The sequence below is a fragment of the Camellia sinensis genome, chromosome 9, assembly GCF_055761805.1.
Source record: "Camellia sinensis isolate YWXY chromosome 9, ASM5576180v1, whole genome shotgun sequence".
Lineage (NCBI taxonomy): Eukaryota > Viridiplantae > Streptophyta > Magnoliopsida > Ericales > Theaceae > Camellia > Camellia sinensis.
In genome coordinates, this window is record NC_138969.1 from 200,123,588 (window position 1) to 200,142,997 (window position 19,410).

The 19,410-nt window shown below is 32.4% G+C and overlaps 1 protein-coding gene and 2 long non-coding RNA genes across 3 annotated transcripts; all 3 read left to right on the forward strand.

Moving 5' to 3' along the window:
* Positions 1-1,550: 1,550 nt before the first annotated feature.
* On the forward strand, positions 1,551-10,670 carry LOC114273470 (subtilisin-like protease SBT5.4). Its single transcript, XM_028215260.2, has 11 exons — positions 1,551-1,637; positions 1,818-1,927; positions 6,542-6,639; positions 6,753-6,917; positions 7,038-7,146; positions 7,723-8,260; positions 8,534-8,628; positions 8,777-9,022; positions 9,355-9,469; positions 9,588-9,801; positions 9,975-10,670. Exons 1-11 carry the CDS (start codon positions 1,551-1,553, stop codon positions 10,583-10,585), a joined length of 2,388 nt encoding a protein of 795 aa, XP_028071061.2. The 3' UTR covers positions 10,586-10,670.
* Positions 10,671-11,201: 531 nt separating this feature from the next.
* On the forward strand, positions 11,202-15,340 carry LOC145798967 (uncharacterized). Its single transcript, XR_014340902.1, has 3 exons — positions 11,202-11,341; positions 12,798-14,088; positions 14,990-15,340. It is a non-coding gene; the product is annotated as an uncharacterized LOC145798967 (long non-coding RNA).
* Positions 15,341-16,083: 743 nt separating this feature from the next.
* Positions 16,084-19,129, forward strand: LOC145798968 (uncharacterized). Its single transcript, XR_014340903.1, has 2 exons — positions 16,084-16,947; positions 17,118-19,129. It is a non-coding gene; the product is annotated as an uncharacterized LOC145798968 (long non-coding RNA).
* The last annotated feature ends 281 nt before the right edge of the window (positions 19,130-19,410 follow it).

Here is a 19,410-nt window from a genome sequence, read left to right on the forward strand (position 1 = left end):
GATAATAATATTGCGAATTTAAAAATAAGTATGTTATGACAAACATTGGAGGATTCAATTACTAAACATTAGACTACGAGTTTGGTTAGGAATTCCAAATAATTTATTAAATTTTCAACCAAACCTCTCACATAGGTTTTGGACTCATAGACATGTAGGATTGTGTAGGTCTCATACCTATGAGAGAGATTAGTAAAAAATTTAGTGAATTATTTGAGATCCCTAAAATTTTACTTAGACTACTATTCAGATGAGCTCTTTATATGACACTCAGTCCTTTTTAAGTGTGTGTGGTGAGTGTCTTTTTCTATTATTTTTTTTCTTATTTATTTATTTATATATTATTATTTTTTGATTATATTTTTTTTTATGAACATTATTTTTTAATCACATAGATAAGTTATTTGCTGCCTTAGGCCACAACTACATGATGCAAATGTAATTGGTGAAAACGGTGTGGCTCAGTAATTTATATTGGTAATTAGGGAAAAACAAAGGTGATGTCAATAGCGAATTGATTGGTGGTATGACCACGTGATACGTAGCAAATAATTTTGCACACAGAGAAAGCTACTTGCATGCCAAATCACCAAGAAATTGCATTTTTTGGATGTTTTATATTAAATTGTTTGAGTTTCCATTGGGCAACTTTTCTTATTTTTGTTTGGTAATTATTAGAAATCATAGATTTTTTTTTTTTTTTTTTTTTCCCCTTCTTCTTCTATCAAATCATAGGTTGAAATTTTCATACTTCATTCAATTCATATTCCATGTAGAACGAGTCAACTTTTGTTGGATTTAGGCGAAAATATTGCAACAATCAGAACTCACAGTTACTCTATGATTTAGGTCATATTTTAACTTAATTTTATCATTTAGACCTCCAACTATGCATTTTTTTAAATATATAAATTTTTTAATTCAAGAAAACTTTCTTTAGCAATTTTGTTTTCATATCATGCACTTTTCAAACCAAGTAATACAAGATGTAGGAAGCTTTATTAATCAAACTTGGCGTAGCTTGATTTTTAACACATGAACTTATTGAGCAAAGTGAACAGCTTTTAATAGTGAAATTAATTAATTAATGGAACTTTTAAATATCCATCAGAATCTGAAGACACTCGTAGATATATATGCACACAAATAGATAGATAGATACGTGGATGCATGCATGCATGCAGATTTTCCAGAGCATAAAGCGGACCTGCTCACTCTCACTCATCTGCTGAAAAAAATCAGATGAATCAAATAGAATCCCTATGTTTGAGGAATTCTAGTATTTTCAACCTTCCCCTTTTTTCATCCTCATCCTTATCATAACTATTTTCTCATGTGAAATAAATTACAGCATGCACATGACTCTTCTTCAGCTACTTCTCTCTTTTCTGTTGTGGTTGTGATTCGAGTATTATATATTATATATTGAACTCTCTCTCTCAACAACTTAAACACCGCTCTGCTCTTTCTTCTTCTTCTTCTTCTTATTTTTATTTTTCTTCTTTCTTTCAACAGAACAGAACAGAAATTTGGATTAAGAGAAACCAAAAATGTCGTTTTCAAAACTCTCACCCTTCCTTGCTCTATTCATTCTTTTCTTTCTTTTCTTCCAAACACCAGTTTTCGCAGCCAAACAGGTAATTTGGCTTCCTCTAAATTTTGAAACCCAATATGGTTGAAAAATTTCACCTCGCAATTCAATATATATCCCATAATTATATTTTTTTATTGTTTCTTTTAATATCCAATTTATGGACAATTTTTTTTTCTTCTTTTTCTTTTCATCTAATTGATGCTTATTAACATATCAAATGCAGTCATATATAGTGTACATGGGAGTGCATTCACATGGACTAGAAGACGCAGAGGCTACTGTTAGCAAGGTGAAAGATTCACATTGCCAGTTTCTTGCATCCTTCTTGGGAAGGTATGGAATTGAAAAATGTTTGGGGGCCCTAATTCTGTGACTCAAATGTGGCTCAAATGGCCAAAACGACGTCGTTTTGGCCATTTTGATGTTGTTTTGTACTCAAAACGACGTCGTTTTGGCCATTTGAGCCACATTTGAGCCACAGAATTTGGGCCCTCTACCATTGCTCTATGGAATTTATTATATTATATCTCTAATTCTATATTTGTATTTATTGAGTAACATGGTTTTAAATATTAGGGTGAGTATGGTCCGGATAGATTCGGTTTGGTATAATTTCATTAAAAGTAAAATCAAATCAATCCATTTAAATCATGAAGTCAATTCGTGCCAAACCTATCAAATTGGGCTGGACAAATTTGATTTGTGTATTTTTTAGATTCTTTACTCAATCTTATTAAATATTGTCCAATAAAGTATTGTGTTTATGTACTTCCGATATTTATAAATCGAAGCATATTGATTGAAATAAAAATCAAATGTCTATGGACAAGGGAGGCCTAACCCTTTTGGGCATGATAAATCAAATGCGTAAAACTTCCAAGCGAGGCATGATGCTAGTTAAATAATTAATATTTTACACTTTCATATATATATATATATATATATTGCAGGAATTGCTACATATGTATCTTATTATAAAAATATATAATTTTATTATAATATTTCGTAATGTGTGTAATCTCGTTACAAATTAGTATAATAAAAAATATCCTTTATCAAGTAACAAATTTTTACAATATCAATTACAAAATTTTAGATATTTTTGTTATACTAATTTATAATAAAATTACGTATTTTATAATTTTTATTACAAAATTTTATAATAAAATTACACATTTGTTGTAAGATGCATACCATTAGATTTCTCATTTTTTATCCATGTTACCACACTTTTACACATATACCAAAGTTATCTATTACCCTTAGTCTCCCTTTTAACATGATTTAGATTTTTAACAATTTTATGAAAACATCTTTAAGAATTAAACATATTTTAAAACATTATTTATATTTCAATACTATTTATATACATTTTTCAGGGCCAAAACCAATTTAAGGACTGTTTTAGCGTCTTATTTTACCAACTAGTGCTATGCACCGAATAATTTTAAATTTGGTTAACTAATTTTCTTAGAATAACAAAACTATAAAAATCTATGGTACACACTTTTATAAGTAAGTTATGACATTTGTGATACATATGTCATAACTCAATTCTATGAGTGACATGACCAAACAAAATGAGTTTAACCACACATTAAATGATGTATAACTAAAGAACTCTTGATTTATAACTAATATCACGTGTCGTAATTAATATTATGATAGATTATAACCAAATTCTATAAAGGTGTGCTTGATTGGGGGATAAGGAGGGAGAGATTATTCATTGTTGGGATTGTAATCTTACATGGAGTCCGGCTAGACTCCTTATCCCTCATATGAGAATGTACTATCCTAGGGGAATATGGGACAATTTTTATTAGATTATTTACTGTTGGTATTAGAATGTGAAATGACCATTTTGACCATCTATTATTTAATTATGTATTATATTTAGTAAAATTCAATAAAATTTAAATGTCTCAATGTAAAAATAAAATAATTTTGTTTAACTTTTTATTGATGTTTTATTTATTTAATTTTTTAAAATAATTTTTTATAGATATTTTATTGATGTTTTATTTTAAAATTTTGTTTATATTTTATTTAATTTCATTATTTAAATTTTAATAGATGTTTTATTTAATTTCATTGTTTAATTATTATTATTTTTTAAAATAAATGTATTTAAAATTTTAATTAAAAAAATAACATATATTTCTATTGATATTTTATTTATTTAATTTTTAAAAAATAAATTTATTTAATTGTGTGAAAAATAAAATAAAATAAAATTTTATTTAATCTAGCTAAAAATAATTAAAATATTAAAGATATGTTTAATATTGCTATTACTTAGTAAACAATTGAAAAACGATAAAATAGTCTTTTGCTCATTTATCATATCCAGTCCGTCCAACCAAAAATTGAATTCACTAAAAAAACACGGGATACACATCCAATCCAACCAAATAGTCCGTGGGATTCACAGTCTCAAGATTCAAGTCCGATGGATTCTAATCCCTTCTTATCCAGTCTGTAAACAATGTTCAGATTGTAATCCGATAGAAGTTTTTTATTCGGCGTTTGTTTTTTTTTAGTCCATATCCCTTATATAAGGGACTATTGTATCCTGGGAAGGTGTGAGCTTAGGTGGTGAAATGACTATTTTGACCGTCTACTATTTAATTATGTATTATATTAAAATTCAATAAAATTTAAATGTCTCAATTTAAAAATAAAATAATTTTATTTAACTTTTTATTAATGTTTTATTTATTTAATTTTTTAAAATAACTTTTTATAGATATTTTATTTTAAATTTTTTTATATTTTATTTAATTTCTTTATTTAAATTTTAATAGATGTTTTATTTAATTTTATTATTTAATTATTATTAATTTTTAAATAAATTTACTTAAAATTTTAATTAAAAAAATAACATATATTTTTATTGATATTTTATTTATTTAATTTAAAAAAAATAAATTTATTTAATTGTGTAAAAAATAAAATAAAATAAAATAAATTTTTATTTAGTCTAGCTAAAAATAATTAAAATATTAAATATATGTTTAATATTGCTATTACTTAGTAAACAATTGAAAATGGGTAAAATAGTCTTTCTCATTTATTCTATCCAGTTCGTTTAACTAAACATTAGATTCACTAAAAATAGTCATTTTCAGACATCTAATCCCATAAGAAAAAAAACACAGAATACACATCCAATCCAACCAAATAGTTTGGGGACTATTCAAGTCTGATGAATTCTAACATTTCCTTATCCAGTCCGTTCAATCAAACACAAGGGTCATAACCAATGGTTAATATGGGATGTGTACCATAGTATTAGTGAGTGTGTATAATGTCTAATTGTTTTCTAATGAATAAAAAAAACAACATTCAGAAAAATTATTTTTAAAATGTATTTATAGATGATAATCATTTTAAATATGACTCACATTTTACTAACTTTAAATCTAAACCATCACTACAACAAAAAGCACAATCGGCGACTAAAAGATCATTTTTCGTCGTGGAAAGTGCGGTTTTTGGCGACTAAAATGGAATTAGACGCCAAAGTTGATCAGTTTTGCCGACTAAAAGAGTTTAGTCGCCGAATATAGGGTTTTTAGCGACTACAGGTTGTTTAGTAGCCAAAAGTGACGGTTTTTGGGGACTAAAATAATTTAGTCGCCAAAAGTGATGGTTTTGGCGACTAAAAAACAACTTAGTCGCCAAAACCAGGTGTTTTGCCGACTAAAATCTGTTTGGTCGCTGAAAGGTCAAGAATTGCCGACTAAATTGCACTTTAGTCGCCCAAAGTAGAGGTTTTGGCGACTAAAATTCAGTTTAGTCGCCAAAAGTGCGATCCTAATTTTTTTAGTAAATAATTAATTTTTTACATAAAATATATTAAATAAAAATAATTATTTTTATATATATAACTTTGTATTAATTCCGGTCAATATAGTATATAAATAATATATTTTGCATTAACATTCACAGAATGTATTAGTGGCGTAGAGGGGAGAGAGTGTTGGTAAAGGTTGAGGGTTGGGAGGTTGGTGGTTCAAAACTTGGGAAAAGTAGAGGCAATTTTTTTTTTTTTCTAAAAAATACTTTTGGCGACGAAAGTCTGTGGTCGCCGAAAGACAGGGAATTGGTGACGAAAAGTTTAGTCGGCAAATGTATAAATAATAAAAAAAAAATTCAGTATTGGTGACTAAAAGTTTAGTCGGCAAATGTATAAATAATAAAAAAAATTTCAGTATTGGCGACTAAAAGTTTAGTCACTAAATGTACAATTTCACAAAATGAAATTGACTATTGGCGACTAATTCTTTGGTCGCCGAAGACACATGTATTGCCGACTAACAAATCTTTAGTCGCCAAAGGTATTCGCGACCATGTATTGGCGACCACAGCGGCGACTAAAATATTTAGTCGGGGAAAGTGAAAACTCTACATTTGGCGACTAAAAAAGGACTTTTGGCGACTAAAAATTTAGTCGCCAAAAGTGTTTTTTCTTGTAGTGCATCCACCTTATCTTATTTTTGGATAAAATTTGGAACACAATTGCATCAAGTTTTTATTTTAATGATGATTTTTTTTATTAGTTTGGGAACATACAAGTCACATTTTTTTTTCCAGATGTTAAATAAAAAAAAAATAAAAAGTAAAAAACCTTACAAATTTTTTCTGATTTTTTAATTTATTTTTAGTGGCCTCTTTTAAAAATTATGTAATATATATATATATATATATTTGGTCAATCTTGTGTAGATGAATTTAAAAAAAAATGAAAAAGCCAAAATAATTAATTGTATTTTCTGAATTTTTTTTAATTTTTTTTTTTCAGTTCATCTCATCAAGTAAAATCTAAAATTTTAAAACTTTTTAAAAAAATATTAAAAAAATTCACTAAAAACAAAAATAAATAATTTTTTTTTAACAAAAAAAAAAAAAAAAAAACCTAAACATCCCCTTATGTTGGTGCAGTAGTGAGAAAGCCAAAGAGGCAATATTTTACTCTTACTCTCAAGATATCAATGGTTTTGCTGTAACTCTTGAGGACAAGGAAGCAGCAGCAATTGCAAGTACGCACAAAACATTATAAATTTGTAGATTTCCTCCTCCATTTGCTTCTCTTCTCTTCCCTTGTCTTTTTATGATTTTGATAGTGACGGTCTCTTTCTTTGATGGGGGGCAGGGCATCCAAATGTAGTATCGGTTTTCTTAAACAAAGCTAAACATTTGCACACAACCCATTCCTGGGATTTCATGTTACTCGAAAAAAATGGTGTTGTTCACAACCAATCAATATGGAAGAGGGCTGCATTTGGCCAAGATGTCATCATTGCCAATCTTGATACTGGTTGGTTACTCTTTTTTTCTTACCATCTTTTCTTTTTCTTTCCCAACATTTTATTTTTTAATTATTAATTTGAAAGTTATAAAAACACACTACTTAGTTTTTCGCCTGTCACTTTGGTAGGTGTCTGGCCTGAATCAGAGAGCTTTAGAGACGATGGTTTTGGGCCGGTTCCATCCAAGTGGAAAGGCTTCTGTCAGAATGACACCCGCACTGGTGTCCCTTGTAATAGGTATGCTTTTTTTCCCTTTTTCAATTGCTTTAATTACAAATTTCCTTGAAATATTCTACTGATCGGTTTTGTGATATCAAATTCAACAAATTTAATTAAAAGGTTAAACTTTTGAAACATATGTCCAAATTTATTTGGACAGAATGGATTAAATTTGATTAGTGTTCTTAGGATTGCTAGCTACGTGATTATCAATCATTTTGAATATCCTACTCCATAGGATTATAGGGATTGTTTTGACAAAATCCTATCAATTTTTTAATTTAGCTCCCATCTTGAGATTCAATAGTCTGATAGTTTGTACCTTTTAAATAAACCGGAATCATTTAATTTAGTAGTTAGTTTAGAATTAGTGACATGATCAATTTCACAAATGATGCCATCTTTCTTTTCACCTCATATTTTGAATTTTATATATGCAAATTTAAAGAGTTTTAGAAGATTATAGATTTTGGCGTAAACTTTTTATTTATCATTCCTCGCAACAAGAACCTAACATACTTTTAAATGGCAGTAAGCATAACTTGTACATTTTTTATGGTTTTTATTTTAGTTAATTTATGACAAAATTTGCAGGAAAATTATTGGAGCTAGGTATTTCAACAAAGCTTATGTTTCAAGTGGAGGCCAAATAAACTCTTCAACAGACTCAGCACGAGACAATGATGGCCATGGATCTCACACGCTGTCAACAGCTGGTGGTAACTTTGTTGCTGGGGCAAATGTATTTGGCGTTTTCAATGGAACTGCAAAAGGTGGATCGCCGAATGCTCGTGTGGCTTCATACAGAGTATGCTTTCCACCAGTTAGTGACGATGGAGAGTGCTACGATGGTGATATCTTGGAAGCCTTTGATGCCGCCATACAAGATGGTGTTGATGTAATTTCGGTGTCACTTGGTGGAGATCCTGTAGACTACTTCAACGATACCACTGCAATTGGTGCATTCCATGCTGTTAAGAATGGCATTGTTGTCGTATGCTCAGCAGGGAACGATGGACCTAAGGATGGCAGTGTCACAAATGTTGCCCCATGGATCATAACTGTTGGAGCAAGTACCATGGATCGCGAGTTTGAAAATTATGTTGAACTGCACAATCAACAAAGATTCAAGGTTCAAATTTTCTTCTTCCTTTTTATCAGCACTAGTAATTTCCTCTTCTCTTTTTTAGTAAGGGTGGGAATTTCTGATCAAACTAGTTAACATGACACGAACCTTATATGAAACGAAAGGGGTCTAAAATGACTTGGCACTTTTAACATTAAAAACTAAATGATTTAGGGTTAAAAGAATTCTAACATGAACACGATCAACCAATATGGATTCTACCTCTACTTTTTTGTACACATTTGGTTTAATGTTTATTCTCTCTCATATTACATATAGGGAACGAGCATTTCTAAGTCTTTGCTGGATGGTAAACTCTATCCTCTAATTACCGGTGCACAGGCTGTGGCCACCAATGGCTTTGCTGGAGACGCGTAAGAATAATCTTTCTTAAAACACTCGTCTTTTTAAATTTGATTTTTTTTATGAGGCTTATTTTTAAGATTTGTATATGGTGAGAATTTAATGAATGTAAAGAAGAAATATATCTTGGCTATGTTAATATATGTTGTTGTTGCACAGTATGCTGTGTAAGGGAGGAACACTGGACCCTCGGAAGGTGAAAGGTAAGATAGTGGCATGTCTAAGGGGGGAGATAGCAAGAGTGGAAAAGGGCATGGAGGCTGCTCAGGCTGGTGCTGTCGGTATGATTCTTTGCAACGATGAGCTCAGTGGTAACGAAATCATCGCTGATCCCCATGTCCTTCCCGCTTCACATATCAATTACACGGACGGTCTTGCTGTTCTTGCATACATCAATTCTACCAAGTATTTCTCTCTCTCTCTCTCTCTCTCTCTCTCTCTCTCTCTCTCTCTCTCTCTCTCTCAATTGAACCTAGATATGGTAAACTCCGTTTTCTGAGTCTTGCTATCTGGTCAAAAATAGAAAACAGAATGACACAGATAGGGTCCACAATTTTATGAGTGTATGCGTCTCATTTAGTGATTTTTTATGTCTACTTTCTTAGCATTATTATTTTCTTATTGATACCATGTTTTAAAAAGGGATCCATTGGTCTCATTCAGTGATTTATTTATTTATTTATTATTTCTACATTCTTAGCATTATTATTGTGTTATTGATACCATGTTTCAAACAGTGATCCATTGGGATTTATTACGAATCCAATGGCAAAACTCAACACAAAACCTGCTCCTTTCATGGCTTCTTTCTCCTCCAAAGGCCCAAACACAGTGACACCCGAAATCTTGAAGGTTCGACTTGTCAACGAGATTGTGATTTTTCGTTTTATTTGCTTGACTACCTCAACTGTGATTTTTGTGAAAATGTATCTTAATTGACTACTTGCTTTTCTGTTCATTTTATTGGTAGCCTGACATAACTGCACCAGGAGTAAGTGTTATAGCTGCCTATACCGAGGCGCAGAGCCCAACAGGGATTATGCTTGATACGCGTCGGACTGCCTATAACACAGAATCTGGCACATCTATGTCTTGTCCCCACGTTTCAGGAGTCGCTGGCCTTCTCAAAAAGCTTCATCCTGATTGGAGTCCTGCTGCGATTAAATCCGCCATCATGACCTCCGGTAATACGATGTATTTATTTTTATGAATTGTTAATTTCTTTTAAAGATTGGTTATTTTAAAAATAATGATTCAAGATTTGATTCGCAATTTGATAACAATATTTTTTTTCCACTATGTATGTGCTTAAATTTAACAATTTGTTAATTTGGTGTCCCCTGTATCTGTTTTACAGCAAGAACCAGAGATAACACAGTGAATCCAATGGTGGACGGTGCCTCTGTTGAGGCAACACCATTGAGTTATGGTGCTGGACATATTCGACCTAACCGTGCCATGGACCCTGGATTGGTGTATGACTTGACCGTCAATGATTACTTGAACTTCCTGTGCGCTCTCGGTTATAACCAAAGCACCATTCAACTTGTTTCTAAAGAACATTACAATTGTCCCGCGAATGCCAGTCTCCTCAACTTCAACTACCCTTCAATTACTGTCCCTAAACTCTCTGGCTCAGTCACTGTGAAGCGAACAGTGAAGAATGTTGGTTCACCAACAGCTGTCTATGCTGCCAGACTTCGCCAACCTGTAGGATTTTCAGTTTCGGTGGAGCCCAAAATTTTGAAATTTGACAAGATTGGCGAAGAGAAGAGCTTTGAGTTGACTCTAACAAATAGGAATGGTGGTGGTGGTGGTGGTGGTGGTGAGGCGGCAGCGGAAGACTATGTATTTGGTGAATTATTGTGGTCCGATGGCCACCACTACGTGAGGAGTCCGATTGTTGTTGCTGCCAATATAAAATCAGCACAACAAGTGGTTGTAAACAATATCAGGAGTAGGATTTAGGATTTCTTCGTTTTTATTCTTACAAGAGGTTGTAGACAGTATTTCTTTATTTTTATTCTTTAACTATTTGTCTAGATTGGTCAAATTAGAGTATTTATTTTAAAAAATTAAAATTGCTTGTGGATTTGTAGGAGGTTTTTTGGACTAGGTCTCTACCAATTTTCACATCAGGATGCGTTTGATTTTTAAATGTTTAGTTGAATGGTCAAAATCAAAATTCAGTGATGAAATGGCATTATAATGAGGGAAAGCCTTGATTGACTTTAAGCAAAGCCTTGCAAAAGCATGTATAAATATATATACTACACCCTCATGTATATATATATATATATATATATATTTTTAACGGAAAAAAGGTTCTGTGAGGCATCACAGCTTCGTCTCGGAGCTATGAAGTATGGACACTGTCCCAAGTCCTGCGTATCAATGTTGGGCATGGACACGTGTCGAACACGTTGTGACATGTGTCTGACACTTTTTTTAAGGTGTCTCTTCCCTTTTTTATTTTTTTGAATTTTTTTTAGTTGGACACGTTTTGGACACGCTCAGACACGTTTCGGATGCCATAGGGTACAAAATGTAATCTATGAAACTTTTAAATGAGGCCAAACTATAAAAAACAAAAATAGAAAAAATGAGAATCGAATCGAAGAAAGAGAAGAGAAGAGAATAACAGAGAAAAGAGAAAGAGGATGAAGAAGAACTTGTACCTGTTGAAGCTCAAGATGGTGAGAACCAATTGTAGCCTAAATTAAGGTGTGTCGTTCATTCATTTTCTTTGCTTCGTTTTTCTTTTTATTTCTTCAGTTCGCAGGTCGTCTCTTTATCTGTGCATTTTTCAGTTCTCTCACTCTTGCACTTCATCTCTCTTTCTCTCTCTCACTTTTTTTCACAATTTGTCCATCTACCTCTCTTTGTGTGTTTTGTGCCGTCTCCGTTTTGTATATATATATATATATATTATTCTCTTATGAGAGATTAAAAATACCTTTTTTATTTTATTTTTCTTATTCTTCTCATTTTGATGAGAGATTAAAAATATATTTTTTTAATAACGAAAATTATATTTTTTTATTAGTTATATTTGAGCCCCTCTTTTCTTTTCTTTTTTTCCCTCTTTTCAGTTTTTCTATTTTTTTTTTTTTTTTGATATTCTTGTTTGCTTAACCTTGAACATAGATAGAATTAATTATTTTTATTTGTTAGAAAAAATCAATTTGTTGAATGTGTTTATTAATTTTATTGTTAGTGTAATTTCATAGGAACCCATTTTTTATTCGTAAATATGGCATTTGATGTTAAAGTAGTGAAATGTATCTTTCTTTTAATTTTTTTAAAGTGTTATTTTGCATTTTTAATTATCTTCCAATGAACTTTTTTTCTTTTCAATTTTAGACATATAATAAATAAATAAAATTATACATATTGAACATGTCCCCTATTTATAAAAATTTATGTGTTTGTGTGTTCGTATCGTGTTTCATGTCTGTGTTCGTACCTCATAGCCTTAGGGTAACCGGTTGACTGCTAGATTTAACCCAACCAAAGGAAGGGGTCCACTATAGGGGTATCCACACCTACTCTACAACAAGGGTCATAAGGCTTTACGACAGGAGTACAATGCTATCCATAGATTGCGCCGCCGAGCGTTTCCACTGAAACACCACTCCCAATGGTCTACCCCTCGTACTTGGAGGAGATGTTTGTGCATATTATGAGTTGTTGTAAAATATGAATATTTTTAAAGAGAGTCGTATCCATATCACCTCTTGAAATTTGTTTAAAATATATATTATCTCATATAGTTTTGAAAATTATAAATATCCTTTTATAAGAATTTTTTATTTAATAGAATTAATTAGAAAAAAAATGAAATTCTTAAATACTCTTTTATACAACAATAAAATTTTCTGAAATGTTAATTGAAATATATTTATGACATCATTAAAAACTATTAATTACTTAATAATTTATTAATAAAATGAGTCATTTGTTATGTGATTAGAAATTTAAAAGGCGAAATGTAATTTTTAAAACTATAAGAATAATGTTAATCCGTATTTTTATCAAATCTCATGAGCTCTATTTATAATTTACTCTATCATTTTTTGAATCCAATTAGTGGAGGTAATATATTATCATTTTTAATACAACTCTTAAAGCATGTGATATATTAAGTTGTTAATCCCTTGGCATTTCTATAAATCCACAGCGAGAACAAGAGACAACACTGGGCACATGCAATGATAGATGAATCAACCTTCCTTAAGGCTACACCATTTCTCAATTACCCTTCAATAACTGTCCCTAACCTCTCTGGCTCAGTCACTGTGACTCGAAAATTGAAGAATGTGGGATCTCCAGCTGCCTATAGAGCCCAGATTGTTGAGCCACAAGGAATTTCAGTATCTATCGAGCCAAATATTTTGAAATTTGACAAGATTGGTGAAGAGAAGAGATATAAGTTGACCCTCAAGGCTAAGAAAGTTGGTTTTCCAAGAGACTACTATTTGGAAAATTAACATGGTTAGATGGTCACCATAAAGTGAGGAGTCCTGTTGTTGTTGGTTTTACTACTGCTTTGTACAAATAACGTCTCTTTTAACCTTGAATTGCATCCAAACCAATAATGGAAGTAGCATTTTTCTTTTGATGATAGAAGCACAAACACATTCATTAATTGTGCACGAATTCTCTATCCCAAAAAAGTGTCAATCCTCATGTGCTTATGACAACTTGTTTTGATTCATGTTGTTATGAGTGATTGTCCTATCAAATAATGTCATTATTACACCATGTATGGATTCACAAGCTTATACTGATGTAATTTGACTATATATTTTTTATATATATAATTTCATGTTCATCTTATATCAAACTACACAAATATTTGTTTATGACAATTTTAAAATTAAAATTGATAAAATCCTATTTAAAATTGATTGTATATCACTACTAAAAAGGTGACTTTTTACCTCTAATTTTTTGCGATCGGCTATTTAACGGTCGCAAAAAATCAATATTTGCAACCACAAAAAAATAAATGAATTGAAATATATTCGAAACAACATGATTTTCCTTCCTCAATTTATTATTCCTATTCCTTTTATTTATTTTATATGCCAATGCCTAGCCCCTTTCACTCTCACGACAACTCTCTCTCTCTCTCGCTGTCTTGCTCACCATAATCGCAGCTTCAGTGGTTTGAATCTCTATCTCTCGGTCTCTCACTTTCTTCATCATGCTTTGTTTCTCTAATCTTCAATTTCATTTTTCGACTCGAAATTCGATTTTCCACGTTGAATTTTCTCGAGAAAGTTGCAGCCTCTGCGAGATTTGATCGACGATGAAGCAGAAAATTGTTGAGTGAAATTAGGTTAATTGTTTGATCGAGCAAAGAGAAAAAAAAAACAGAGATGAGAAGCGTAAACAACAACGCTCTACATACAATAAGCGTTGCTGCGATTGCGATTGCTTTAGTCAGGACTCAAGCTTCGGTTCAGGTAAACAATTTGATTCGAATTTTAACTATAATTTACGTTGCCTGTTGTGGTTGATGATTTGATTATCTCAATTAGATACATGAATCTCTCGAGTTTCGATTTCCAATTCTAAGCTCCGTATAATCTGAACATTTAGGTTCAAGATCTGTCGATTATCTATGTTACGTTGATCATTTCACTTTGTTTGATGTAGTTTTTGGAAATTATATTTGTTTAATGCTTTTTAATTTTTTTTTTTTTTTTTGTTGCAAGTCATCCTGATCATGTTGAAATTGAGAAGGCAAAGAAGATGCTGAGGGTAAAAACCTGAGATGTATCCTACAATATATATATATATATATCACTTTGTTAATGTTTTTTTTTTTTTTTTTAAGTGCTTGAATGAACAAGCACTGATTATCCCTTTTGAGAATATGTGAGGTCTTTCATTCATCTCATTTGCTGTCTATTTTGCACTTCTTATTGCATTTCCTTAATAATCATCAAATAATATATGTCTCTGCTAATAAGCTTTAACAGAAGTAGTCACAAAAGAAATGTTCATGAATTTCTTGTCGTGTTATATCCTATTTGTGTTCAGTAATTCATGAACCACTTCTTCCCAATGGATGGCTGTTCAACACAACAAATGCGTAACATCACTTGAATAGTTTATCTTGCTCTTTACAGTGTTGGTACATGGCATTTTATTAACTACCAGCTTAGTGCATTTGCTACAGCCTCAAAATAAAATGTTGTGCATATTGCTTATAAGTGGATTGTGTTTGTCCTATTTTTCGTTTTCCTCTTGCATTTTTTTTAATATTTTTTATTTTTAGAAAATTGCTGTTTGCTTGATTTAGGATAATGCCATCTGTTTTTATAGTGTCATTTTTAACAAGAATAGCTTTGTTTTGTGTAGATTCGTATGTTGGATTTAGTGCTTAAGGCGTCACCTGAAGATTCTAAGAGCCTCAAACCGCTCGCATCCTTCTTTACAAGTTATTCTATGATCAACCTGATCAAGGAATGACTCAGTTCCTTTTGAACCAAATCAAATCATTTGATACTCATAAACAAGCCAAAAGGTTTTGTTCTTGCACTTTAGCACCTTAAAATGTTTATTCTCAATATGTGATTATGAATTTTGTGTCAAGTAAGTTACTTGCACCTATGGAACTTCATATAATAGAACTTGTGGCTTTGCTTTGGAGGTAATTTATATTGCTGTTATCTCTTTTGAAGTTGATAATGTTAATGTTGGCCTAAATTAAAAGTTCATGTATTCTCTGTTTTTATCTTTGTTGATCCTTGAACATGTGTGCTGGATGTAGCTTAGTTTGCTTGACATATTGCTTCCCTCCAAATTGTTCATTGGTCTCTTCTCATTGGTGCTAAATTAAAATCTTACAAATATTGTTATGATGAGTTTTTGTTTGTTTTGTTTTTGTTTTTGTTTGTTTTTTTATCATTTCTTGGATTAATGTCGTCAAACTTACTTGACACAAAGTGTAGAAGAAATGTTAATGTCGTCAAACTTCCATGAGGCAGTTGAAAAACTTCTGTGCTTAATTCTTGCCTAATATGCAGTCAAACTTAATTGAGAATGAAAATGAATTAAGATAAGACAAATAAGCATTCTTGTCCATTGATCTACTCAATAAATATCATATTTTATTATGACCTCTTTTCTTTTCATTTATTTTTTAGTTTTATTTTCTATGAAAGATACATTGGTCATCAGCATAACTTTAGTTGTACCTAAGAAATTTAAAAAATAAAAAATAAAGAGGGTGAAATCATGTGCTGACAATTAACATTTAAATATATATATATATATATATATTTCCTGAAAATTTGCGTGGCAAAATTGAAAGATTGTGATACATAACAATTTATATCCAATTTATTTGGAGTTTTGCTGAAAGTTGGAGGGGAAAAAACTAAAACTAAAATAGTTTCGTCTCTTACCCTCTATGATTGACATTTGAGTGACAAATCCTATATATTTTCCAGTGTATATGTCAGTTTTATCTGCTGTGGGAGGTATTAAAGAAGCAACATCCTCCATGACAGAAGGGGTATGAATCAAAGATAAGGCTTTCCCCACGGCATGAGTTTAAGATGCTAGTGCTATATTAGTTGTTGACCCAAACGAGTTGAGTTGGGCCGTTTTTAAGTAAGCCTGTTTTGAGTGTGGTGGACTGGGGTTGTTTTTGTTTGCAGATACGATTGTTGGGATATCGATTGGGATCCTAGTATGCCTATTCATGGTTCAAAGATTTGGAACAGACAAAGTTGGGTACAGCTTCGCCCCAATAATATGTGTTTGGTTCCTATATGTGTTTGTGGATGTTGGTCATTTCTCTATTAGTTCAATACAAATAAGTATGTGCGCTGTGACTTATCCAGCACTCATACTAGCTTACACCAAACAAGCCTCTTTCCTTAGGAAGCACAATTAGTACGACTACGTTTCAGATACCTTTTTCAAGTCCACACCAGGTAGGTGCGTAATTTTCTTCTTCATTATACTTTTTGTTTTATTCAATTAGATTTTTCTATCTATTTCATTCATTCAATTAGCAAATTTATTTATGCAATATCAAATTGTTGGTGCAGGTCCTATGTATTGGCTAATGTTTGTGGTGGCTGTTTTGGCAGCAATCATAGCAAGTCAAGCCATGATTTCGGGAACTTTCTCAATTGTCCAACAATCCCTCCTCTCACTAGGCTGCTTTCCTTAGGTTAAAATCATTCACACATCGGCCACGTTTGAAGGACAAGTTTACATACCCGAAATCAATTATCTCCTCATGCTGGCTTGTGTTGTCGTCACTGCTGTATTCAGAGCTACTGCCAAGATCAGAAATGCATACGGTAACTAATATACATATTAATTAATATTTCTGTTCTATCATCCCTTTTTTCAATTGGGATGATTTTTATTTATTTATTTTTTATACATATGGTCACTGCGGTTGGTTGTTCGGTTTCTACTGTTGTAGTTTTTGCTCTGACTTTGTTTTATTTGCCCATTGATCCACTAGTAAAGAAGTTTATGAGTAGTCAGATGAAAAGAAACCAATAGGTGGTTTAACAAAGCCAATGGCGCCCAACTACAATGAATAGAGTTGAGGATACCAAGGTTGAGCTGCTTATAAGGAAGGAACATCGTATGGCAACCACTGCTGAAGGTTTTGCAAATTCTGATAGCAATTTGGTTGAATGGATCATCAATCTTGTAAGTACCTCTTTTAGTCTGCAAGATGTAGTTGATGACACTCTGATTGGGTTGGGATTCGATGGTGAGATCTTTGAGTTCATGAATATTACATGCAAATGCGTTCAGTAGGTGCCAGAGCAGAGGCTAACAATGCTAGAAGTGTACCAAATAATGAGGGCCTGTCACGACCCAAACCCGCCCCTATGGGTTTAGTACCGTAACCGGCTAGTAATCCGAGATTACCGAAGGCCTTCTTAACAGTTAGACAATAATACAGAGTACATGGGCATGGCGGAAGCCAAAACAGTAAATAGACAATGTCCAATGAGCTGTGACAGTCTGTATGCAAAAAGGCTTTTCATATATATCTATATACAATCAGTACCAAGACAGTATGTACAATGTATACAATCATTCAGGACAAGGACTTAATCCCTATTAAACAGTGCAGTACAAAAACATTCAGTCTAAGCAGTAGTTACATAACAGATACAAAAAGGGAGAAAACTAAAACACCCTAAAAGCCCTGGCTTGACAGGCTCGGAACCTCGCAGTAAGGCACAGTGGTTGGCTTAACAAAACTGGAGTTTATCCCGACGCTTCTAGCAACGGTCCGGTGCTTGTACACCTACATATATATATGAGCAGTGAGCTAAAGCCTAGTGAATAACATAATGCGTAAAGAGGTTAAGAATGAATGTCCGTACAGTATTGAAAACAATCATTTTAATCAGTATGTCAGTTATTCAGTCATTACAGTCATATGTGGTACATCCAGTAGGTCAACAGTACAGTAGGTCTTATCAGACCAAACAGTCAGTTGATGGCCATCATATCAGTAAACAGTAGTGGTTCCAACGTGGGAATCGGCAGAGATCTCTGTGACAGTAGCAGTACAACACAGTAACAGTAGGTTGCTAAGGATGCCACAATACAGTTCACAATTAGGACATCATTCATTCAGTAACAATATCATTTCAGAAAACAATATAGTTCAATTGTTCAGAAGGTAATCATATTTGAACATATCTTTACACAGTTGTTACTCACAGAGTTCTGGGCTATAGTTAAGCTAGAGCACGTCCTCAGATGTCAACCCTACACAGTTACAGAGTGAACACACACTAAGCTATATAGTTGGGAAAATAGTAACTTAATTCCTAATTTGCCTCGGTGTGGTTCTACATCTATATCCTCATTAAGATACCTTAAACTAGGCCTAGGAATGCCTAGAATGGAATGAGGATGCAAAGATGCACTTTAAAAATATTTTCAAAATTTTCAGAAAACAGGGGTCTTGCTCGAGCGTGGGATTCCCCGCTCGAGGGGACATGCAAACAAAAGACTCCGCTCGAGCGTAAACTTTCATGCTCGAGCGTACTGAAAAAGTACTGGATATGTGAAAATCACGCTCGATTGGGCGCTCGACACCCGCTCGAGCGTGTGACACAAGTCCTCGCTCGAGCGTCCAATACCCCGCTCGAGCGGATTGTAAAACAATGCAAAGTGTTGGGAGCACGAATTTCACGCTCGAGTGCTAGTCACCCCGCTCGAGCGTGAGTTCAAAATCTGGAATTTCCAGATTTGAACCTCAAGCTCAAATTCAATTTCAAGTGTATCAAATTCGATTCCTTTGGGCCCATTTCCTAGAAAACACTTGTAAATACATAGTATGACATGATTTAAAGCTTAATTTGTAAAATCAAGGCCCAAAGGTGAGGGAATTAAACCCAATTCAAACAACATTTCAAGAACATGACTTCAAATGGACATGCATAACTTTAAACAACTTTCAAGCCTCAAATTCATGCTCTATTGAGCCAATTCTTTCAAAAACAAGATGAAATCATGAACTTTAACATAAACATGAACATGCATGCAAGATTTCCATGGAATCAAACCTCCAAACTCAAAGATGCACACATGCATGCATGATTCAAGCTTTAATGCAACAATTTAAACCAATTCTAGGCTCAACTCTTCAAATTAGCATGAAATATGCAAGGACTAACTTAAATTCACAGTTAAAAGGATGAACTCCTTACCTAAGTTCTCAAATATAAGTCTAGAAGCTCAATTGATCACAAACTCTTCCAATTTTCTCAATTTCCAAGCAA